Source organism: Pseudochaenichthys georgianus, chromosome 24 (assembly GCF_902827115.2).
Source record: "Pseudochaenichthys georgianus chromosome 24, fPseGeo1.2, whole genome shotgun sequence".
Lineage (NCBI taxonomy): Eukaryota > Metazoa > Chordata > Actinopteri > Perciformes > Channichthyidae > Pseudochaenichthys > Pseudochaenichthys georgianus.
This window is the reverse complement of record NC_047526.1, coordinates 34031258-34049321: the sequence shown is the minus strand read 5'-3', so window position 1 is coordinate 34049321 and position 18064 is coordinate 34031258. Positions and strand designations below refer to the sequence as shown.

General features: G+C 39.5%; 1 protein-coding gene and 1 pseudogene across 1 annotated transcript; both read right to left on the bottom strand.

The window, feature by feature from the left end:
* Window positions 1–3338: 3338 nt before the first annotated feature.
* Window positions 3339–6183, bottom strand: LOC117440194 (zona pellucida sperm-binding protein 3-like; annotated as a pseudogene).
* An 8776-nt stretch (window positions 6184–14959) lies between these two features.
* LOC117439513 (12-(S)-hydroxy-5,8,10,14-eicosatetraenoic acid receptor-like) lies at window positions 14960–17326 on the bottom strand. The gene is made up of 3 exons (XM_034075421.1): window positions 17190–17326; window positions 15837–16236; window positions 14960–15477 (listed from the first exon to the last, which is right to left on the bottom strand). Exons 1-3 carry the CDS (start codon window positions 17324–17326, stop codon window positions 15082–15084), a joined length of 933 nt encoding a protein of 310 aa, XP_033931312.1. The 3' UTR covers window positions 14960–15081.
* Between the last annotated feature and the right edge of the window lie 738 nt (window positions 17327–18064).

Here is an 18064-nt window from a genome sequence, read left to right as displayed (position 1 = left end):
AGTATCTTAGTACCACAAGAAAAAAGAGAAGAAAGCGTTGATGTTAGCAAAAACTGGATTGTTCCACTGAAATAATAAATAAATAATTTCAGAAAGTGCGTTTAAAAAGAAAATGTATTCAGATAAAAGTATTTTGTTAGACTATTAAGTCCAAGATGGTTACATTTACCCCCTAACCCATTTGTATTATATGTTTGTTTTCCTAATAAAAACAGAGTCATCTGAATACATTTTGTCTCCAGACCTTTTTTTTTCATTTTTTACATTTTGTAACAATCTTTAAACATTTTTAGAGATCAAACACTGTGGTTAGAATGAGTGTCTTTATGACATCTCTCACACAGTTGGTATTTTTCACAAAATTCATTTTTTAAACACATCATCTTGATACATAGATAACACATTTTCGTAAGACAACCCCGACACTCTTTTTACATAGGTAGAAAACAAAAATGCTTTTCTTTGAGGGGTCCTTAGTTTAACATGATCTGGTGAGGAGGGTGTGACTTGTTATGTTGAGTGGGAGGCGGAGTCCTCTGTAAAGGTGAGAGTCTTTTTCACCAGTATAATGTCCATCGATGTCTGACTCTGTTTAAAAAGTTCTTTAAGCTTTGTAGCAGACGGTGCTTGTCAGGACTCTTCTCACTTCTGGCAGCGGGGAAATAACTCCTTCTTCCTCCACATTGAGAGGCGGCGGTGAAATCTCTTCTTTGATCTCGCATGCTGTCTGTGTTTCTTTGTTTTTCTTTGCAAATATCTTGTACACCGATGGTTCCACTATGGTTTCTTGATGCACTACTTCTTCCGATACAGTGGTTGCGTGGAGATCTCTGGAAGACACCAGAGTTAACACAGCCCAAACTGTTGAGGTCAGTGTTGCTTTAACACTACGTGGTCCATACGTTTCTCCATTCTTCAGATTGTATAAATGCAGTTCATTACCCATATAGCTGAATACATAACCCCAAACATTGCCATTTTTCAGAGTCCATTCTTCATGAAGTTCTTCGGCTGGAGGCGTCTGAATCCGGCACAGATATTGCATTCGTTTCTTGATTGGTGCTCTGGACAGATGGCTGTAATTTGTCACAGGCGTCTCGCTGATTAAACCAATATCTAGGCATCTCTTGACCATTTTTCTTTTTTTGAAAGGTGACTAGGTGAGTGGAAATGACTGGCCTGTTATTTAGTTTGAGTGTATTTATTTTCATCTATTTCCATCCCCTTACTTTTAAATGTTCTGGTGAGGAGGGCGGGACATGTTATGTTGAGTGGAGGCGGAGCCCTTGTACAAGCTGGAGGCTTCATGGAGTGAAATGGAGCAGAAACACATTTTTTAAAGATATTTCTCTTTTATGGGTACAGCAACATTCTAATATTACCCCTAGTACAACCTCACACAAATTAATATTGGGTTTCCTTATAGTGGTGTAAAGTAATTATAAAAAAGACAAAGATCATGTTTTTTAAATTGTTTTATTATTTCCCCCTCTTCAGAGAGACTTTTCTTATAGTTAGTAAAAAGTAATTACACATTAGTTCACAGTCCCTACAATTAAAAAAGAGAATATCCTTAGGTATCACTATTAAAAACCTAAATAAGATATTTTAAAAATAACATGAATACCCCTTTGTAAAACATATGCTGCATTCGTATACTTCCAAGAGACTCCTAAACATCTACTTGGGCAGTGTGAATTGTTCTTAAAGGTAGGGGTAGGTCATTTTGGATAAACCATCTCGAGTGAGCTAGAATTTGAAAGTACACAACCGGGGGAAAATCTTCCACTTCCTCACAGAGCCCCTCCTCCAACCCCCACGATCGCTCACATGACTAAATGAGGGCGCGAGATAAGTTTGTGCACAGGCTGACAGGCAGGTAGGTGTCTTAACCCCTCGCAGATGCTGCATTCGTTTCTTGACTGGCGCTTCAGACGGGTGGCTGCAAGTTGTCACACAGGCTAATTAAACCCAATTCGAGACGTCTCTCGGACATTTTGCTTTTTTGAAAGGTGACTTGGTGAGTGGAAATGACTGGCCTATTATTTAGTTTGAGCGTATCTCTATACACTCCTCTGCTGGCCATAGCCTCAGGAGGGGTGGGGCAAAGGAGGCAGGCTGGGAGGGTAGGCATTTATACAGAGATTAACATCAAAGGCTTTCACCAATGTGAAATCACACCTGCCTGTTATAACACATCACATCAAAGGGCAAACATCAAAGGCTAATTAGATTAGACAACAAAGGGCTCTGAGGGGCAGGGGTCAAATACCTTAACTCAAAGAGACTATCTTAATCAATACATCAAAGAACTATAACCTATCTGATTACAAGGCTAATTACTCAACTCTCAGGGGCAGGGGTCAAATACCTTAACTCAAAGAGAGCACTTATACAGTACATCAAAAAACTACGCCGGGGGGCCTTTCACTCCAATCTGATAACACGCACATCAAAGAATGGGAGGCGGGACAATGGGAGGCGGGACTTAGCTCATTGGCCAATGGGAGGCGGACTTAGCTCATTTGCATAATTTGGGGCGTGTCCACCTGTCACTTTCTATGCATACTAATTTGACGAAATTACTACTCCCGCCGGCGGGGACCATGGGGCTTAACAGGTCCAATGATCTTGTCTTTTTATTGTTGAATTACTTTATTAACTAAAAGGAAGCCCCTTTGAAGTTGTGTTTGGGTTTTAACTAAAAGAGCTTAAGACCCCTTCATCCTGGCCTTTTTTATTGTTTAATTTAACTGTAAAACTATATATTTGTATTGAATATTTTCTGAGCTTTGATGTTCTATGAGGCGCTCTGCAGCTGTCTTGGAAAAAGAGTTAAATTATTTTGATGTCACAGGTTAGCCGCTAAGCATAAGTTACCATGGAGATCTAGCCTGCTAAAAAGAGAACCGGAAAGCCGGAGTTTTCCCTGAATTTAGCCGGCTAAGCAAAAATCCTGCTTCGTAGTATACCCCCCTGGTAGTCTAGTTTTCGTGGATTTATTTAGTTTCCGGAAGCGTTTTGTTAGATTTCTGTTAGGGGAGGGAAGCTCTGGATCCTACAGCCCGTGGTGTGGCTGGCTCGGGCTCCGGCCTTTGTTTCTTTTGGCCAGTCCTCCAGACCTTGTTGGTTTGCCGGTTGGCCTGTGTGAGTAATGGCTGTACATTTAAATAAATGACCGCTGTTAAGTACTGGACGTTGTGTGTTTTCTTTTATGTTGCGGGTCTCCCCACAAGCCACTACCACGGAGTAGGGGGCGGGCCGTAACACCGTTACATGGAATACTTTGGCTAATTAGGAAACAATTTTGTTTGCAATTAATTGTGTTTAGCTGTGAGCAGGTCATCGGTTTTCCTTTTTTATTACAACATTAAAAAAGCAAACAAATAACAATTTGAATAATTTATTATCTCTTTGGTCCATTGTTTCAGAAAGGTCAGCTTCTGTTGCAGTTGTGTTGGACAGTGGGTGCACAGCCGCTCAGTTTGGAGGACTTCATCGAGCGCCGCAGTGTGGGTACTGTTCAGCACCGCAGCCTTCGACTGCAGGTGGGCCTCAGGAGAGGTTTTTTCTAGAAGTTCAGGAACTTCCTCAGCATCATCTGTAATCGCAGAAGAAATGTGTTAATGTAAACTGTGCATTCCAGAGTGCCATTTAAAAAAAAAGAGTTAGAACTTTTCACATTTAACCTTTTGTCGGTTCCATTTTTGTCTTCGTTTTTATTCTGCGCAGAAGCTAAAGTCAGAACGGCCACTTGGTTTTGGGTCGATGATGAATCAGGAAGCAGTCCTTTCCTCTGATCTTTGACACAAAAAAAAAAAACCTTAAGATTTAATTATGGGCCATTTTAATCTCAATTTAGAGATTGTTAAAGGCTTCAAATGAACAAAGAATAATTTAATACTGGTATGGACTTACCAACTCTGTTTATTCCACTCCTCCACTGTCTGCCATACATTGTAGATCTGCTGGTTTGATCAAGAACGGAAGAAAGCTCCTCTGTAGGAATGGCCCGGCTTTTCTGCTTGGCTGGCAAGACCATCATGGGACCCACTCTGGCCTGATGTTCCCACACTAACACAAACCAGCACAATGCATGTTAATTCAGTTACCCAGCCATCATCATGTCTAAAACCTACGCCAAAACATGCGTCAACATTGATCATTATGACAACATCTGCAGCCAATATTAAATCATACAAGTTTCTACATGCCTGTACTGGTCTTCAGTCCGCTCCTCCAGAGGGGTTCACGCTCTTCTGGCTTCACAAACCCTCGAGGCCTAAACTTGCTCGGGCTGCTGGGAGTTTGCTCAACTTCAATTGGTCTTTTGCATTGCCCACATAAGTAGTCATTACCATCAGCGGACCTCCATCTGATAAATTAAAAAACATTCAGCACCAATACTTTGTTTTTGTGTGTAATTTGAAATATTAGACTGGATCTCACTTGCCTTCCATTCACAAAAGTGCACGCCTTGTTTGGTGCATCTGCTTTATTTATTGGCACAGCATTCAGGTGACATGTGATGTAGAGCTATGAGAAAAGCAGGTGTTGGGAAACATGCACACACAATCATGTTTAAGGCAATTTAATAGAGCCTCACCTCCCCTCTGTCCTCATTATAAAACCTGAAGGCATAAATGGACATGTGGAGCTGGTCATCCTGTGTCCTGGCTAAGAATTGAGACCTTGAGCCTGGAAGCTGAGAGTCAACAAAGCACCTATGATGAGGACAAACAAATACGCAACCTAAATTAGCACTCATTGACTACTATAACCAGAGTCTACATTACCCACAATGCAACTCCACCACTAACATTTCTAGTCATATAGGCAAGTTCTGGAAGTAGTTCTTTAGAGTCAGAACTGCACAAATCTGACCTGTGCATAAATAGTGGCACAGAAAGGAACTAGAATACCAAAGATTAAAAGCAAACCGCAGCTAGCCTTAGCTAAGGGCTAACTTGATGACGACACCAAAGGACTGATCTTTTATTAACCTGTCACTCGAGTCAGCATTGCTCGCGTCTGAATTAAACCACTTGAAGAGCCTTACACATTAAAACAGCTCCCTCTAGGGTCAGAAAAAGACATTTAGCAATTTGCAGCCTTATCCATTTTCAATGAAGGCATGCCTGGGGCTGGAGTGCATGTCAGGGCTCAGTGTAGCCACACAGCTGCTCACAAACACTCGGAGCCCAATGTGATGCCCAATTCTGGCCGAGGCCTCGATGCTGATGGGCTCACCGATATGAAACACATTAGAGCCTCTTTTGTGCTGCCAGTCACCTGCACACGGACAGAAAAAAGTACTAAGTGCAAATAGAGACATGACAACGCATAACATGAGAAATCATCAAAACCCACTTGTCATGATTCTCAAGTTAAACTGCAACATTTCCACTGCAGCCTGGGTCGACATGAAGGGGATCCAGGTAGGCATGAGTGAAGAACTGGACAAACTGTACTTCCTAAGAAACAGAAAACATGCATTTAAAAAAAAAAAACAGACATCATTCAAAGATGTTTACAATGTGAGCTTTAAAAACAAAAGACCTTTCGTAATGACACTCAATTGGAATTATAGCCTGGTCCATTCGAACAACACAATATGGAGAAGCCTCAGGAGAGTATGAGGAGGTTTGTGTAGATCAGAGAGTCCTCAGTTACCTGTGGAGAGTAGACGTGTTTAAAACTAGAATCTTTAATGAATCAGATTTGAAATTAAATATATCTAAAGTTACCCAGTGTCTGGTGCCGCACTCCACAAGTCCAACACTGATACTGTACTCATCTGCTGAAGACGCTGTAGCTCTGCAGTACTGGTTGTTGGTCTCTACTCCCAGGCGTAGCTCGTCACCATCAACAGGAGCTCCAACCGCAAACATATCGGCTTTGATAACAATCTCCAAAGAGTCTGGATGGCAGGTAACTCTGACGGTATTCACCTGCTGCGGTTCCTCAGCCGGAGACTTCTGCTGCTGCTGCTGCTGCCCGAGTTCTGACCTGCCTGTTTTCACAAGGCTCTGAAACGAAGCATCTTGTGTGGGCGGGAAAGCAAAAGAGGAGCTAACACAGAGTCCTACAAGGAGGATAACCTGAACATGAAAGGCCTCCATAAGTGAAACTGATAACAGGAACCTGGTCAGCTGCTCTCTGTCTTCCTGACTGACTCACAGTAGGCCTATGGTTCAGTGAGAGCAGTGGAGCTTTTTAAATTCTAGCCGATCATTATCCTCATCAGAGCAGCACACCTGCGTCCAATCAGACACCCATCAGCTGAATTGGCTGCACACTGAACTCAAAACATGAGGCCGATTGAGAGAGAGGTGAAGGGCGTTTTTCACATGTTTAAAATGTGCATATATTTGCTTCATTGCTTGTTACTTTGGATTTTAAATAAAATGTTAGTGTTGCAGTTCATGAAAACCATGCAGGAAGCATTTTGACATCCCCCTGGATCCTTCATTTGTATACACTATCACATTATTATTGTGGTCTATGGTGTCATTTTATTGTGTTTTTAAAATATCATTCATGTTTTGTTAATCTGTACAGACTAAATCAAATAAAACTTGTGATTTTGAGCTACATAAATACAATTTGATCTATATGTTTGAAACACAAGACATATACAAATCAATCCATGCCGTTCAAACAAAGAAATTATTGAAAATGCCTCCAAATACTTAAAATCAAATGACTTCAAGTCAGTGGCGGTTCTAGACCAATTTGACAGGGGGGGGGCAGTTATTTTCTGAGGGGGGCACAATAAATGCAGGACGAAAAAGAGAACTAGACAGTATGAAGTAATTACGCATAAGAAAACAATGCAATACAGTTATTGGTATTTGTTTCAGTACACTTTATTTCAGATAGATCTTATAGTTATTACTGTTAGCTTCAGTTTAAGTTATAGTGCAATGTTTGCTCTAACACCATATTTATATAAAAATAAAGGCAATGAACAGTTACATCTCTACTTTACATAAAGGTGTCTGCACAATCTCACATTCCAGCAACAAAATCCTGCGGTTTTTGGCAAACCGAGTACCAGAAAATATACAAAAAAAACAAAACAAAAAAAACGTTTCATTGTTAGGGGGGCCACAGGGGGGTCAGAGGTCAGTGTTAGGGAGGCACTGCCCCCCCTGCCCCCCCTAGAACCGCCCCTGCTGTTGGGATGACACCAGAGCCAGTTCTGACCAATTTGCTGCCCTTGGCAAGACTTTAGCTGGTAATGAAAAACCTCTACAAAAGACCAATACACTACAAACAGAGAAACATATTGACATGGTGGACAGCTTATAAAAAGGCTTCAAATATATTTAGTATTGTATGAACATGTTTTAATTGGGGGGTGGATGTCACATCCTCTAGGGGGGTCCGGGGGTGCCTCCCGGGAAGATTTTTTTTAACATTTCAAAGTAAAATGCTTCAATCTATTAATAAAATAAGAATGTGCAAATTTCCAATAACCTACCATAGCCAATAACAAATAAATGTAGGCTAACTTATTTTATTTTTGTGTTTCATTTATATCTTATTTTACCTAGTTAACATTCATTTATGCATATGTTGTAATCTCTCCAGTTTTAAACGATAGTTGTGGTTTACTGTCCTATAGTATAGATTGGAATGATTTCAAACCTGTTTTTATTTACCCTAATAATCATAAAGGTGTGCCTTGGAAATATTTGTTTCCATAAATTGTGACCAAACCGTTTAAAACTGACCTGAGGACCACAGATGGAAATGAGCTATTAGCTATAATCTGGCATATTGCATCTCTTCTCTTTGCTGAGATTCATTTTTGTATGCATGGTCCTTCTATAAATACATACAAACAAACCCACTGAGATAACTTAGACTAAAGTTAACGAAAATTCGTTTTTTGTGTATTATATTTGTATTTAATCTTGTGGAAGTGCAGATTAATGGTCCTCCACCAGGGGGTGCTGCAGCACCCTCAGCACCCCTATTTCCCACGGCCCTGTCCCTAATGCATCCAAGAGGAATGTTTCACTTTGACAGAACCATAAACAAACGCAACACAGATTCTCTGCCTGTTTAAAAAAAAATGAAAGCTAGAAACGTGAAGCAGAGGAAGAATGATGTCCCACATCCTCTGCTTGAAGGAGCTGGTCTAGGAACTTGTCCACCTGCAAGTTCAAAGTCTATAACAAAATAAAAGAGGTTCTAATATAAGAAACTATTTTTAGGCCTACACAACATCATCTATAGGGTTTGGTCTATAAACACTACCTGGAATTTGTTTAAGGGCCAAACCAAACTAAAAGTGGAAAACCGGGATTTATTACAAAGGCTTGAATTTTTTTTCAGTTCAACCAAAATTATTTACAATGGTAATTCTATGGGCTAAACTCCAGCAGCGCATTGACAGAGCGCTCGAAACATGGAGGGCAGGGCCGTGTCCCTTCTCAGACCTTGGGAATAGATGCAGTCATCTGAATGAACAGGCAGAGGGAAAGGATGACACCCTGTGGCGAGCATGTGTGTGTACAATGTTTCTAATAAACTGCTATTTAGGACTCTGTTGTCTGTTTGTTAAAACATCTTCATACATGGAATAAGACCTTGGTCTAGATTGAACTGGGTGTCAATTGGTAGGAATGTTGAATGCAGAAACAAAGCAGAATCCTGGCTCTTCTCAATAAGGGCGTGGATTCATCTTCCTATTATACACACATGCATTTCCAAACATTTGGATACCTATGTTGCAAATGTATTATCTTTTCAATTTACACACGGCATCTATTGCACGTCTGTCCGTCCTGGGAGAGGGATCCCTCCTCTGTTGCTCTCCCTGAGGTTTCTCCCATTTTTCTCTTTAAACTGTGGGTTTTCTTCGGAAGTTTTTCCTTGTACGATGTGAGGGTCTAAGGACAGAGGGTCTAAGGACAGAGGGTGTCATATTGTCATACTGATATTCTGTACAAACTGTGAAGACCACTGAGACAAATGTAACATTTGTGATATTGGGCTATATAAATAAACATTGATTGATTGATTGATTGAATAAAGGTTCATTCCATCTTGTTTCCATCATTGTATTAAAACTATAATTTAAATAGATAGACTAGAACATACTGTACTAGTCCCAGAGCTGGATCGTAAGAAAGTACATTGACTCAAGTACTCTGGAGTCGGTGTACTTATTGAAAACAAGCTACAAAATGTAATAACTTGAAAATGCCGTTTAATACGTTTTAATACTTTTTAATAGCCTTAATTTTCACTAAATTGATTTATCAACTTGTAATACTTTTTTAAGATCCCGCGGACACCCTGATAAAGAATGCACAAATGTGTTTAATCGTTAATGTCAGATATGTACTAAGTAGGCCTACATCCATTTGTTCCTGCTCAAGATAAGATTCAAATGTATTGTTATTGCACAGATTACTAAGTACTGAGACAACGAAATGCAGTTAGCTTCTAACCAGGAGTGCAAAAAGCAGTGAGTGAAAAGTAATGTAATAACCTCCTTAGCTTAGGAACCACTGGAACTCCCTAACCAAAAGGAGAGGAGAAAATGCTGCCCCACAATGCCTTGCAGCATTTACATCACACAACAGTTGGCCGTTCACGGAAACAACCGATTATGACGGAGAAATTATATCATGAAAGTTACGGTGCTTATTAAGCATTTTAAAACGTATGTGGTAAGTTGCTTTGTTTTGAACGTTCGTCAGTATTATAATCAAAAAGAGAAATATGAATGTTAGTTTTTACTGAAATGATCAAATAAAGTCAACATTTCACTGAGCTGTGTGGGGTTTGTTCAACTTTTAAAAGATGTTTGAATGGTGATGTACACAGTGATAGATGTTAAGGACTAACGTTTTTAATAAATACATTTGTATTGATTTTAAGATATTTTCATAGTTCATACAATCATACTTATTGGGATCAAGTTTCACTTTCATTTTTTTTATTTCAATTCCAACTTTGGTCCTGAAGAATATGTTTCTCTGTTGTCCACGTTCATAACGCATAAAACAACAGCATCAGAGCACGGTGCAGAGTCTCTAGATGAGTTTACAGGAGTCCCTCGTTCTTATTAAACATCCATGTTGTAGTCCGCTGTATAGAAAACTGTAGTTTCCATAGTTTCCCCACAGCAGCAGACGCACAAAATGACGTCCGCTGGCGCATCATAAACACGTCGGATAGTGAAAGTGCATTCGGATTCTCTAAAGTACCGCAGTTTCTTCTCCTAAGTCCTTTTGGATTCTCCTATCCACTATCCCTTAACCCCGTGACGTTTCACTCAGAGGTCAAGGAATAGGAGATAGGGTTAGAATTTAGGAGCTGATTTTTAAACTATCCGAACGCAACCGAAGAAGAAGATCGGCTATTCTCGTCTACTTTCGAGACGAGCCGCAGCTCGTCTCAAACAAGCCTAGTCAGAGTTGGGGGTGCGGCCTATGGTGCAGCGAGAGATATCTCTAGGGCTGAAGTCGAATAGTCCATTTAGCTTAGGAACCTTCCTAAAGGAGTGAAATGACCCGGAAGTCCCTCAGTGGCAGCCATGATAAGTGCCGTTCGAATTCTCTAGAATGATGAGAATGATAGGAAAGGAGGTTTCAAACTTCCTTTATAACCTCCTTTAGCTTAGGAACCACTGGACCTCCCTAACCGACAGGAGAAGCAAAAATGCTGCCCCACAATGCCTTGCAGCCGCAGCATTTGCCGTCACTCAACAGTTGGCCGTTCACGGAAACAACCGATTATGACCGAGAAATGATATCATGAAAGTTACGGTGCTTATTAAGCATTTTAAAACGTAAGTGGCAAGTTGTCAAAGTGCTTTGTTTTGAACGTTCATCAGTATTATAATCAAAAAGAGAAATATGAACGTTAGTTTTTACAGAAATTATCAAATAAAGTCAACATTTCACAGTCTTTACTGAGCTGTGTGGGGTTTGTTCAACTTTTAAAAGATGTTTGAATGGTGATATACACAGTGATACATGTTAAGGACTAACGTTGATAATAAATACATTTGTATTGATTTTAAGATCTTTAGTTCATACAATCTTTGGGATCATTAGTATTAATGTGGACCGGAGGGAGAGGGTGACGAGCATAAGTTTCACTTTCCTTTTTTATTTCAATTCCAACTTTGGTCATGAAGAATATGTTTCTCTGTTGTCCCCGTTCATAAAGCAAAGCAACAGCATCAGAGCACGGTGCAGAGTCTCTAGATGAGTTTACAGTAGTCCCTCGTTCTTATTGAACATCCATGTTGTAGTCTGCTGTATAGAAAACTGTGGTTTCCATAGTTTCCCCACAGCAGCAGACGCACAAAATGACGTCCGCTGGCGCATCATAAACACGTCTGATAGTGAAAGTGCATTCTGATTCTCTAAAGTACCGCAGTCTCTTCTCCTAAGTCCTTTTGAATTCTCCTATCCACTATCCCTTAACCTCGTGACGTTTCACTCAGAGGTCAAGGAATAGGAGATAGGGTTAGAATTTAGGAGCTGATTTTTAAACTATTCGACTGCAGCCTAGGGCTCTGAAGCAGACGTTTGAATTTCCGTGACGTTGGCAAAAAAGGAGGAAGAGAAGAGTCTATAAATAAACAAATAAAATAAATTAATAAGCATATAGGCCTACATACATAAATGAAAAAAACGGAAACATTTATAAAAATGTGTAAAAATAAATAAATAATAATAAGCCCAGTTTTTCAAAACACGTTAATAATCATTTTATCTTGAAGGGTCGTAGCGGAAGTGAGTTGAATATCCACCTGTTTACCTGTTGGGAGGTTAAAACATAAATGTTGTGTCCTCATTTCACTTTAAGGGATTAAAACTAGGTTTAATTCAAACTATATTTTTATGGAGTTTTTTTTATCGCAATAAAATAGGTTTTAACCATAGACTGTATAGGTTTTAACGGATAAACTACTAACGGTTAACTTCACTCAACGGTCACAACGGCAACTCAGCTGGGACACGCAAGGTAACTATTTTTTTACACGAACCTTAAATAATATATGCTGCTTTTCATCAAATTTCACTAATTCTTCTTTACCCAAAGTGATACATAACGTGTTTGTTATATATGTATGTGCATGTGTCATTTCAAAGATGAAGGGTTAGGCTACTCATTTTAAGCTAGTTTATTAATTTATTGCAGTTTGAATGTAGTTTGTTTTTCAACTGACAGGACAGTTTTGAAGTACTCCGTTTTAATTATTTTACAACAGTCATAGTTTTGACATTTTACTTTTAATTGATAATTAAAACAAATACTTTCAAATAAAAGCATTTTTACTAAGTGTTTACACAAAAGCCAATTTAAGAAAAAACAGCAGGTCACTCACATATGACTTAAGCTAGCTAACTTTTGTTAGCTAAGTCACTGTAGTTTACCACAAAGTTGAAGACATTTCTTGACGTCACAATAACCGAAAGTGAGTTGAATATCCACCTGTTTACCTGTTGGGAGGTTAAACAATTAATGTTTGTGGCCTCATTTCACTTTAAGGGATTGGTTGAATTCAAACTAGCCTAAGTAACGGATAAACTGTACTAACGGTTGTAGAATGATCGAGGGTCGAGTATCTTTCACGACTCAGGTTTATTGTACAGTAAGTCAAGACATTACAGTAGACAGCAACAACACAACTTGCGGGCTTACTCTGAAGTAAAGCAATCCCTCGCATGCCGTAAAGCATGTCGCAACACTGTCATAACAGCCATAACTCTGTATGCATTCTATTCTTTCACACACACATACGGGTATTGGGCCGAGGGCGACACCGTACTTCCGGTATCCGCCATTTCACGCGAGGTGCAAGCAGAATATCATAGTCTATTGCCTTAATCAATATCTAGTCAACTCTAAAATACCACATATGCAATGGAATGATAATATTATTGTGACAAGTGGGGTATTCACCTGGTGTTTCCAGAAATTAGATGTAGATGCCGCCAAAATCGACGAAGGCCACTTTCGCGGGTCGTTTTTCCATACATCTGCAGGCAGTCTGTAAGGGCAATCCGACAACCCACACAGCTCTAGTTTACGCTGGTAACGACCTAGAGTACACCCCTCAAATCCAAAGATGTAATCCGAAGACATGCAGCGATTTCTTCGGTCGTTAATTCAGAAAAAAAAACTAGTGCGCTCTGCCTGGCTACATTAGCTAGCTGTTTATATTTGCACCTCCAGAATATTTGCACCTCCAGGAAAATGGCGTATTTATATATATATATATATATGGCGCGCGTTGCATTGTGGGTAGCTTGTGACGTCACTGTGTGTGAAAGAATGCATATGTGAGAACGGTCAACTTCACTCAACGGTCACAACGATAACTCAGCTGCCTGGGACACTCAAGGTAACTATTTTTTTACGCGATCCTTAAAGGTGGGGTAGGTCATTTTGGAGAAACCAGCTCGAGTGCGCTACAATTTGAAATTACACAGCTGGAAAAAATCTGCCACTTCCTTACAAAGCCCCTCCTCCAACACACACGAACGTGCACATGACCAATGAGGGCACGAGATAAGTGTGTGCACAGATGGAAGGCTGACAGGCAGGTAGGCCATCCAGTTACTTTAGCCGGGCCGGCTCAGATGATTGGTCGTGCTTTTTACAGTACTACACAGATGACATTTTGTTATGGATTTCTTGTCAAAGCACTTAGATATTCATTGCTATCGGGATGTTAAGAGCATTCCATGGAATATAACAAAAAGTGTATCTTGAGCCGGTTTCTCAAACTTACCATCAAATTTCATTCATTTTTCTTTACCCGAAGTGAGAAATACTATGTTTGTTATTTATTTACATGAATGTGACATTTTAAAGATGAAGGGTTACTAATTTTAAGCTAGTTTACATTAATTTATAGCAGTTTGAATGTAGTTTGTTTTTCAAATGACAGGACAGTTTTGAAATACTCCGTTTGAATTATTTACAATCATAGTTTTGACATTTTACTTTTAATTGATAATTAAAACAAATACTTTCAAATAAAAGCATTTTTACTAAGTGTTTACCCAAAAGCCAATTTAAAAAAACCGGCAGGTCACTCACATATGACTTAAGCTAGCTAACTTTTGTTAGCTAAGTCACTAGTTTACCACAGCGTTGAAGACATTTCTTGATGTCTTACTCCTAGATTTAAATATAACAATATTTTGTGGTTTATTAAAAAAATAACCTTTTTAACCCGTTTTGTCGCTGCCTATTTGTTCCTTTGCATTATGCTAATGTTACACCTTGACAAAGCTAGCTGCACCTCACTTCCACTCAGATATGTAACTGATATTTCTGGCGGGAATATTAGTTTGGTTTTAAAAATGATATAGGCCTATATAAAAAAAAGTGGAAAACCATTCTAGATTAATTTGGTTTGTCCCATGTATTAGATTAATTCTGAAAATGAAAACACATAGTATCATTGCTCTGTGGCATTTTAATGTTTTTAACAACTTGTAATATTTGCAGATGGTGAAATTCAGATGAATACAATCTTGGAATGGTCTTCTGAAAACTGAGTGAGTGTTGTCCAACGATGTCTGCAGATATACAAATGAGGAGAGCAAAACTGCAGACCATAAATCCGATCATGCAACAAGTATTTATTTGTTTTCAGTTTTACACCATATCTCAATGAATTAAAGAAAAAGTCCATGACTGAACACTTAAAAACAGCTATGGATGATGATGTACTTTGCACCGCTCTTGATTTTTTTTTAAGATATGTTCTTATTTTCTTTATATTTACCATAGACTTAGAATTGAAGTGAGTTTGGGAAAGAAAACATGGGTTTTGGTGTCAATTATTTCTCAATAAAAACACAGAAGAAAATGAGTTTCAAAAGAAGCAGACAAGTATTTTTTAATCAGCGTCAGTAAAACAAAAAATCTTCAGATGAAACCATTCAACTTAATTGATGAGTCAGAGCCGTCAGAGCAGAATTAACACTGCACAGAGAAGTTGTCTGTCCATGCTTTGTTAATATTTGGCCGTTTAGACAACCTGTTTTTCAGAGTCCTCAGGAATTTCTCAGTTAGAATTCGTAATTACTATTGTGGTTGTTCAGCTTTCAACAGTTTCTTCTTAAGAAACGTTGGACAGAAGGTGGAAATGTAAGCATCTTTAAAACCCGAGATACAGAAACAGTAAACCAGCGGGTCCAGCAGGCAGTCGATGTAAGACAGCACCATGAGGCTGTCGTACACCTGAACCACAACGTTCTCGCTCTGCCATTTCTGAAGCCTGGCAACCAGCAGCACCGCTCTGGCTATAGTGATTGGCAGGAAGCAGAGGGTGAACACGACAATGACAGATATGACCACCAGCACGGCTCGCCTCAGTTTCGTCTTCTTGCCCACGGTCTTCCTCCGCAGCCGGTTCACGATGCGCACACTGCAGTAGACGAGGATGATGAAGGGGATGAGGATCTGCGCGAAGTAGACAATCTAAAAAGAAAAGTGACTTTGAGTTAGACAGCTCATACAGATACACAGTTCTTCAGGGTTGAAAGCTTTAGTAAGATTGGTCCTCTAACATTGGAGTATAAAATGGCCGTAATTATTAAGGCCTTTTTGTACATTGCATAACTAATATTAACCCATTGACAGACTTTCACACAGAGGCTGCCATACAAGGTGCTACCTGCTCAAGGAAACTAACATTCACACAATGTTGTTGGCCATCAGGAGCAAATAGGGCTGAAGTATGTATTGTTGCCCAAGGTCGGGTCGACATGTTTTCTGTATCCTGAGCATCAGGCACTGCGCACTAAAGCAAATCCAAAGAAAAGTAACTAAGACAGTACCTCTCTAAAGAGGTCCGTCACATCGTTTAGAAAAGTTTCATTGCTCAAGCTGTTGCAGCACTCGAAGGTGTTGACCATAGTGGGGATGGTGAGGGGCAGCATGAGAACCCAGATGAGGATGGAGATTTGAGGCATTTTCTTCAGCACTTTGACAAAGTTCCTCCTCCCGAGATGAACCACATTGAAGTATCGGTCGATGCAGAGCGTGATGAGGAAGGCGATGCTGGCCCCTCGGTTGAGACACAGCAAGAAGTGCATCGTCTTACACACTGCTTTAATTGGGCTGCGTCTTTGGCCATTTTGGTAATGGTAAGCCTTGGCAGGAAGACAGACCATCAGCAAGAAGTCCGCAAGCACAATATTGAACAGGAAGATACTTTTGTTCTTCCAGAACTTGTACCTGAAAGAGGAAGCCATTGAGAAAACAGTATTATTTTGCGGTTACTGGCTTTATTTTACAGAATCCATGCACAACTCTAGTCTGACAATTCATTCATTAAACTGAAGCACTCTGCTTAGTGTTTAAAACATGAAGACCTATTGTGCAGAAATCTTCAATCGGCACATTGATGCATGTTTTAATGCAGGAATATGAGTTTTGTGTTATAGCTTTTTTTTAAATCTTTTTGCGATGTATAATTGAATGGTGGCAACATGCACTTGTGCATCCTGCCTGCTGAAGTTCCTGCAGATTATCTTTAATCACAGCACGCTATGCTCTACAACTTTATCAGTTTATCTCAAGATTAGCAGACACGGATCATCTGGTTAAAACGGCACTTCGTGAGAAGTCAATTTAAATAAAGTATGGTTCTTATGTGTAGCAAGTTCACTGTTTTAAATACAGCCTACCCTAAAACTTAATAAGCCTTTATAATAATAACACCCCTTTAACATTGATGTTTTGATTTGTTTAATGTTTAGTTTTTTATTTGCTTGATGTATTCGTTGTTCTTTCTTATCTATCAATCCTTTTAGTGTGTATTTAGAGCACTCTGGATGGTGATTTTATGGACTCAAAGCTGTATGAATCTGTTCCTGCAACCAGACAGGAAATGCAGCGGATCATTTAATAAACCAAGAAACAACTTTAATTGGTCACAGTGAGATGAGAAGCTTTTCAAAAATATGTAAACATTTTAACTTTGGCAAAGTCACTTGGATGTGACTATGCTATCCCCAAGTGACCTCGTTGACTTTTCTTTGGAGGCGTATTAGTGTCTGAAAGACGGGAAACACCAAACTGAAGAATCACGTAAACAAGTTGAACGTTTTCCCCTCCCCAAAGGCTTTCTCTACTGACTTTTGAAAATAGTAAATAGACATTAAAAGAGAGATTGTGTTACTTCATACCTGAAGATGAAGATGTAGAGGACTGACAGGTTGAGAGGTAGACCCAGCATGTACTCCACAACCATCACCCAGGAGAGGACTTCATATGTGAATCGATTGGGAGCTTTGCAGTGGGCAATCGTTGAATTTACAGACATGTTTTGGTGTGTGAAAAGAGCCCTTGTTGTACTTTCAGTAGTTCCAAGAAGTAGCATTTGGTGTCAAAGTAGTCCTTTTTTCTGCAGTTTCAAAGCAAAGGATAACGGTTGAAGGTGTTTCCAAGCAAGTTAAACCCTTTTTGTTTTGGAGGTGGTAGTATCTGCACTGGACCCAGAATCTTCTCCTTAGGCCCTTCACTGTGATCCGTCAAATTCAACAACCCACTTTCCTGGAGCTCTTTTAAGACTGTAAGCCCTTTATTTTTAATGCGACTACCTCTCAGAAAAGATTTGATGTCAGTTAGAGGTGTGGTTTAAAGAAATTAAACATGTCTCTTAACAAGTTGCATAGCATTTTGATCAATCCGATTAAAGGGATAAGAGAAGGTGACATGCCCTTTACACTTTCTGTTTTACACACCAGATGTTTTTTAATGTACGTTTTCATGCATCGTGTCTGCACATACACAGGTGTTTTTTGAAAACTGATGTAATCTTCCTGTCCAGTCATGATGAAAATGCAAATGAAGTCAAAAACATATGTTATCCCCAAAAGGTCCTTACTTAAGTGACCTATCATCACCATGCATTTAGAGCCACAACACAACCCACAAAGTACCTGTGTGGACTACCACGCCTTAGTAATCCAATCATATGTTCTCGCTTATTCTTTACTACTTTTTTCTGAAGGGGCAGTAATTATGACAATAGTTTACAGTCGTTTACTTTATCCGCACT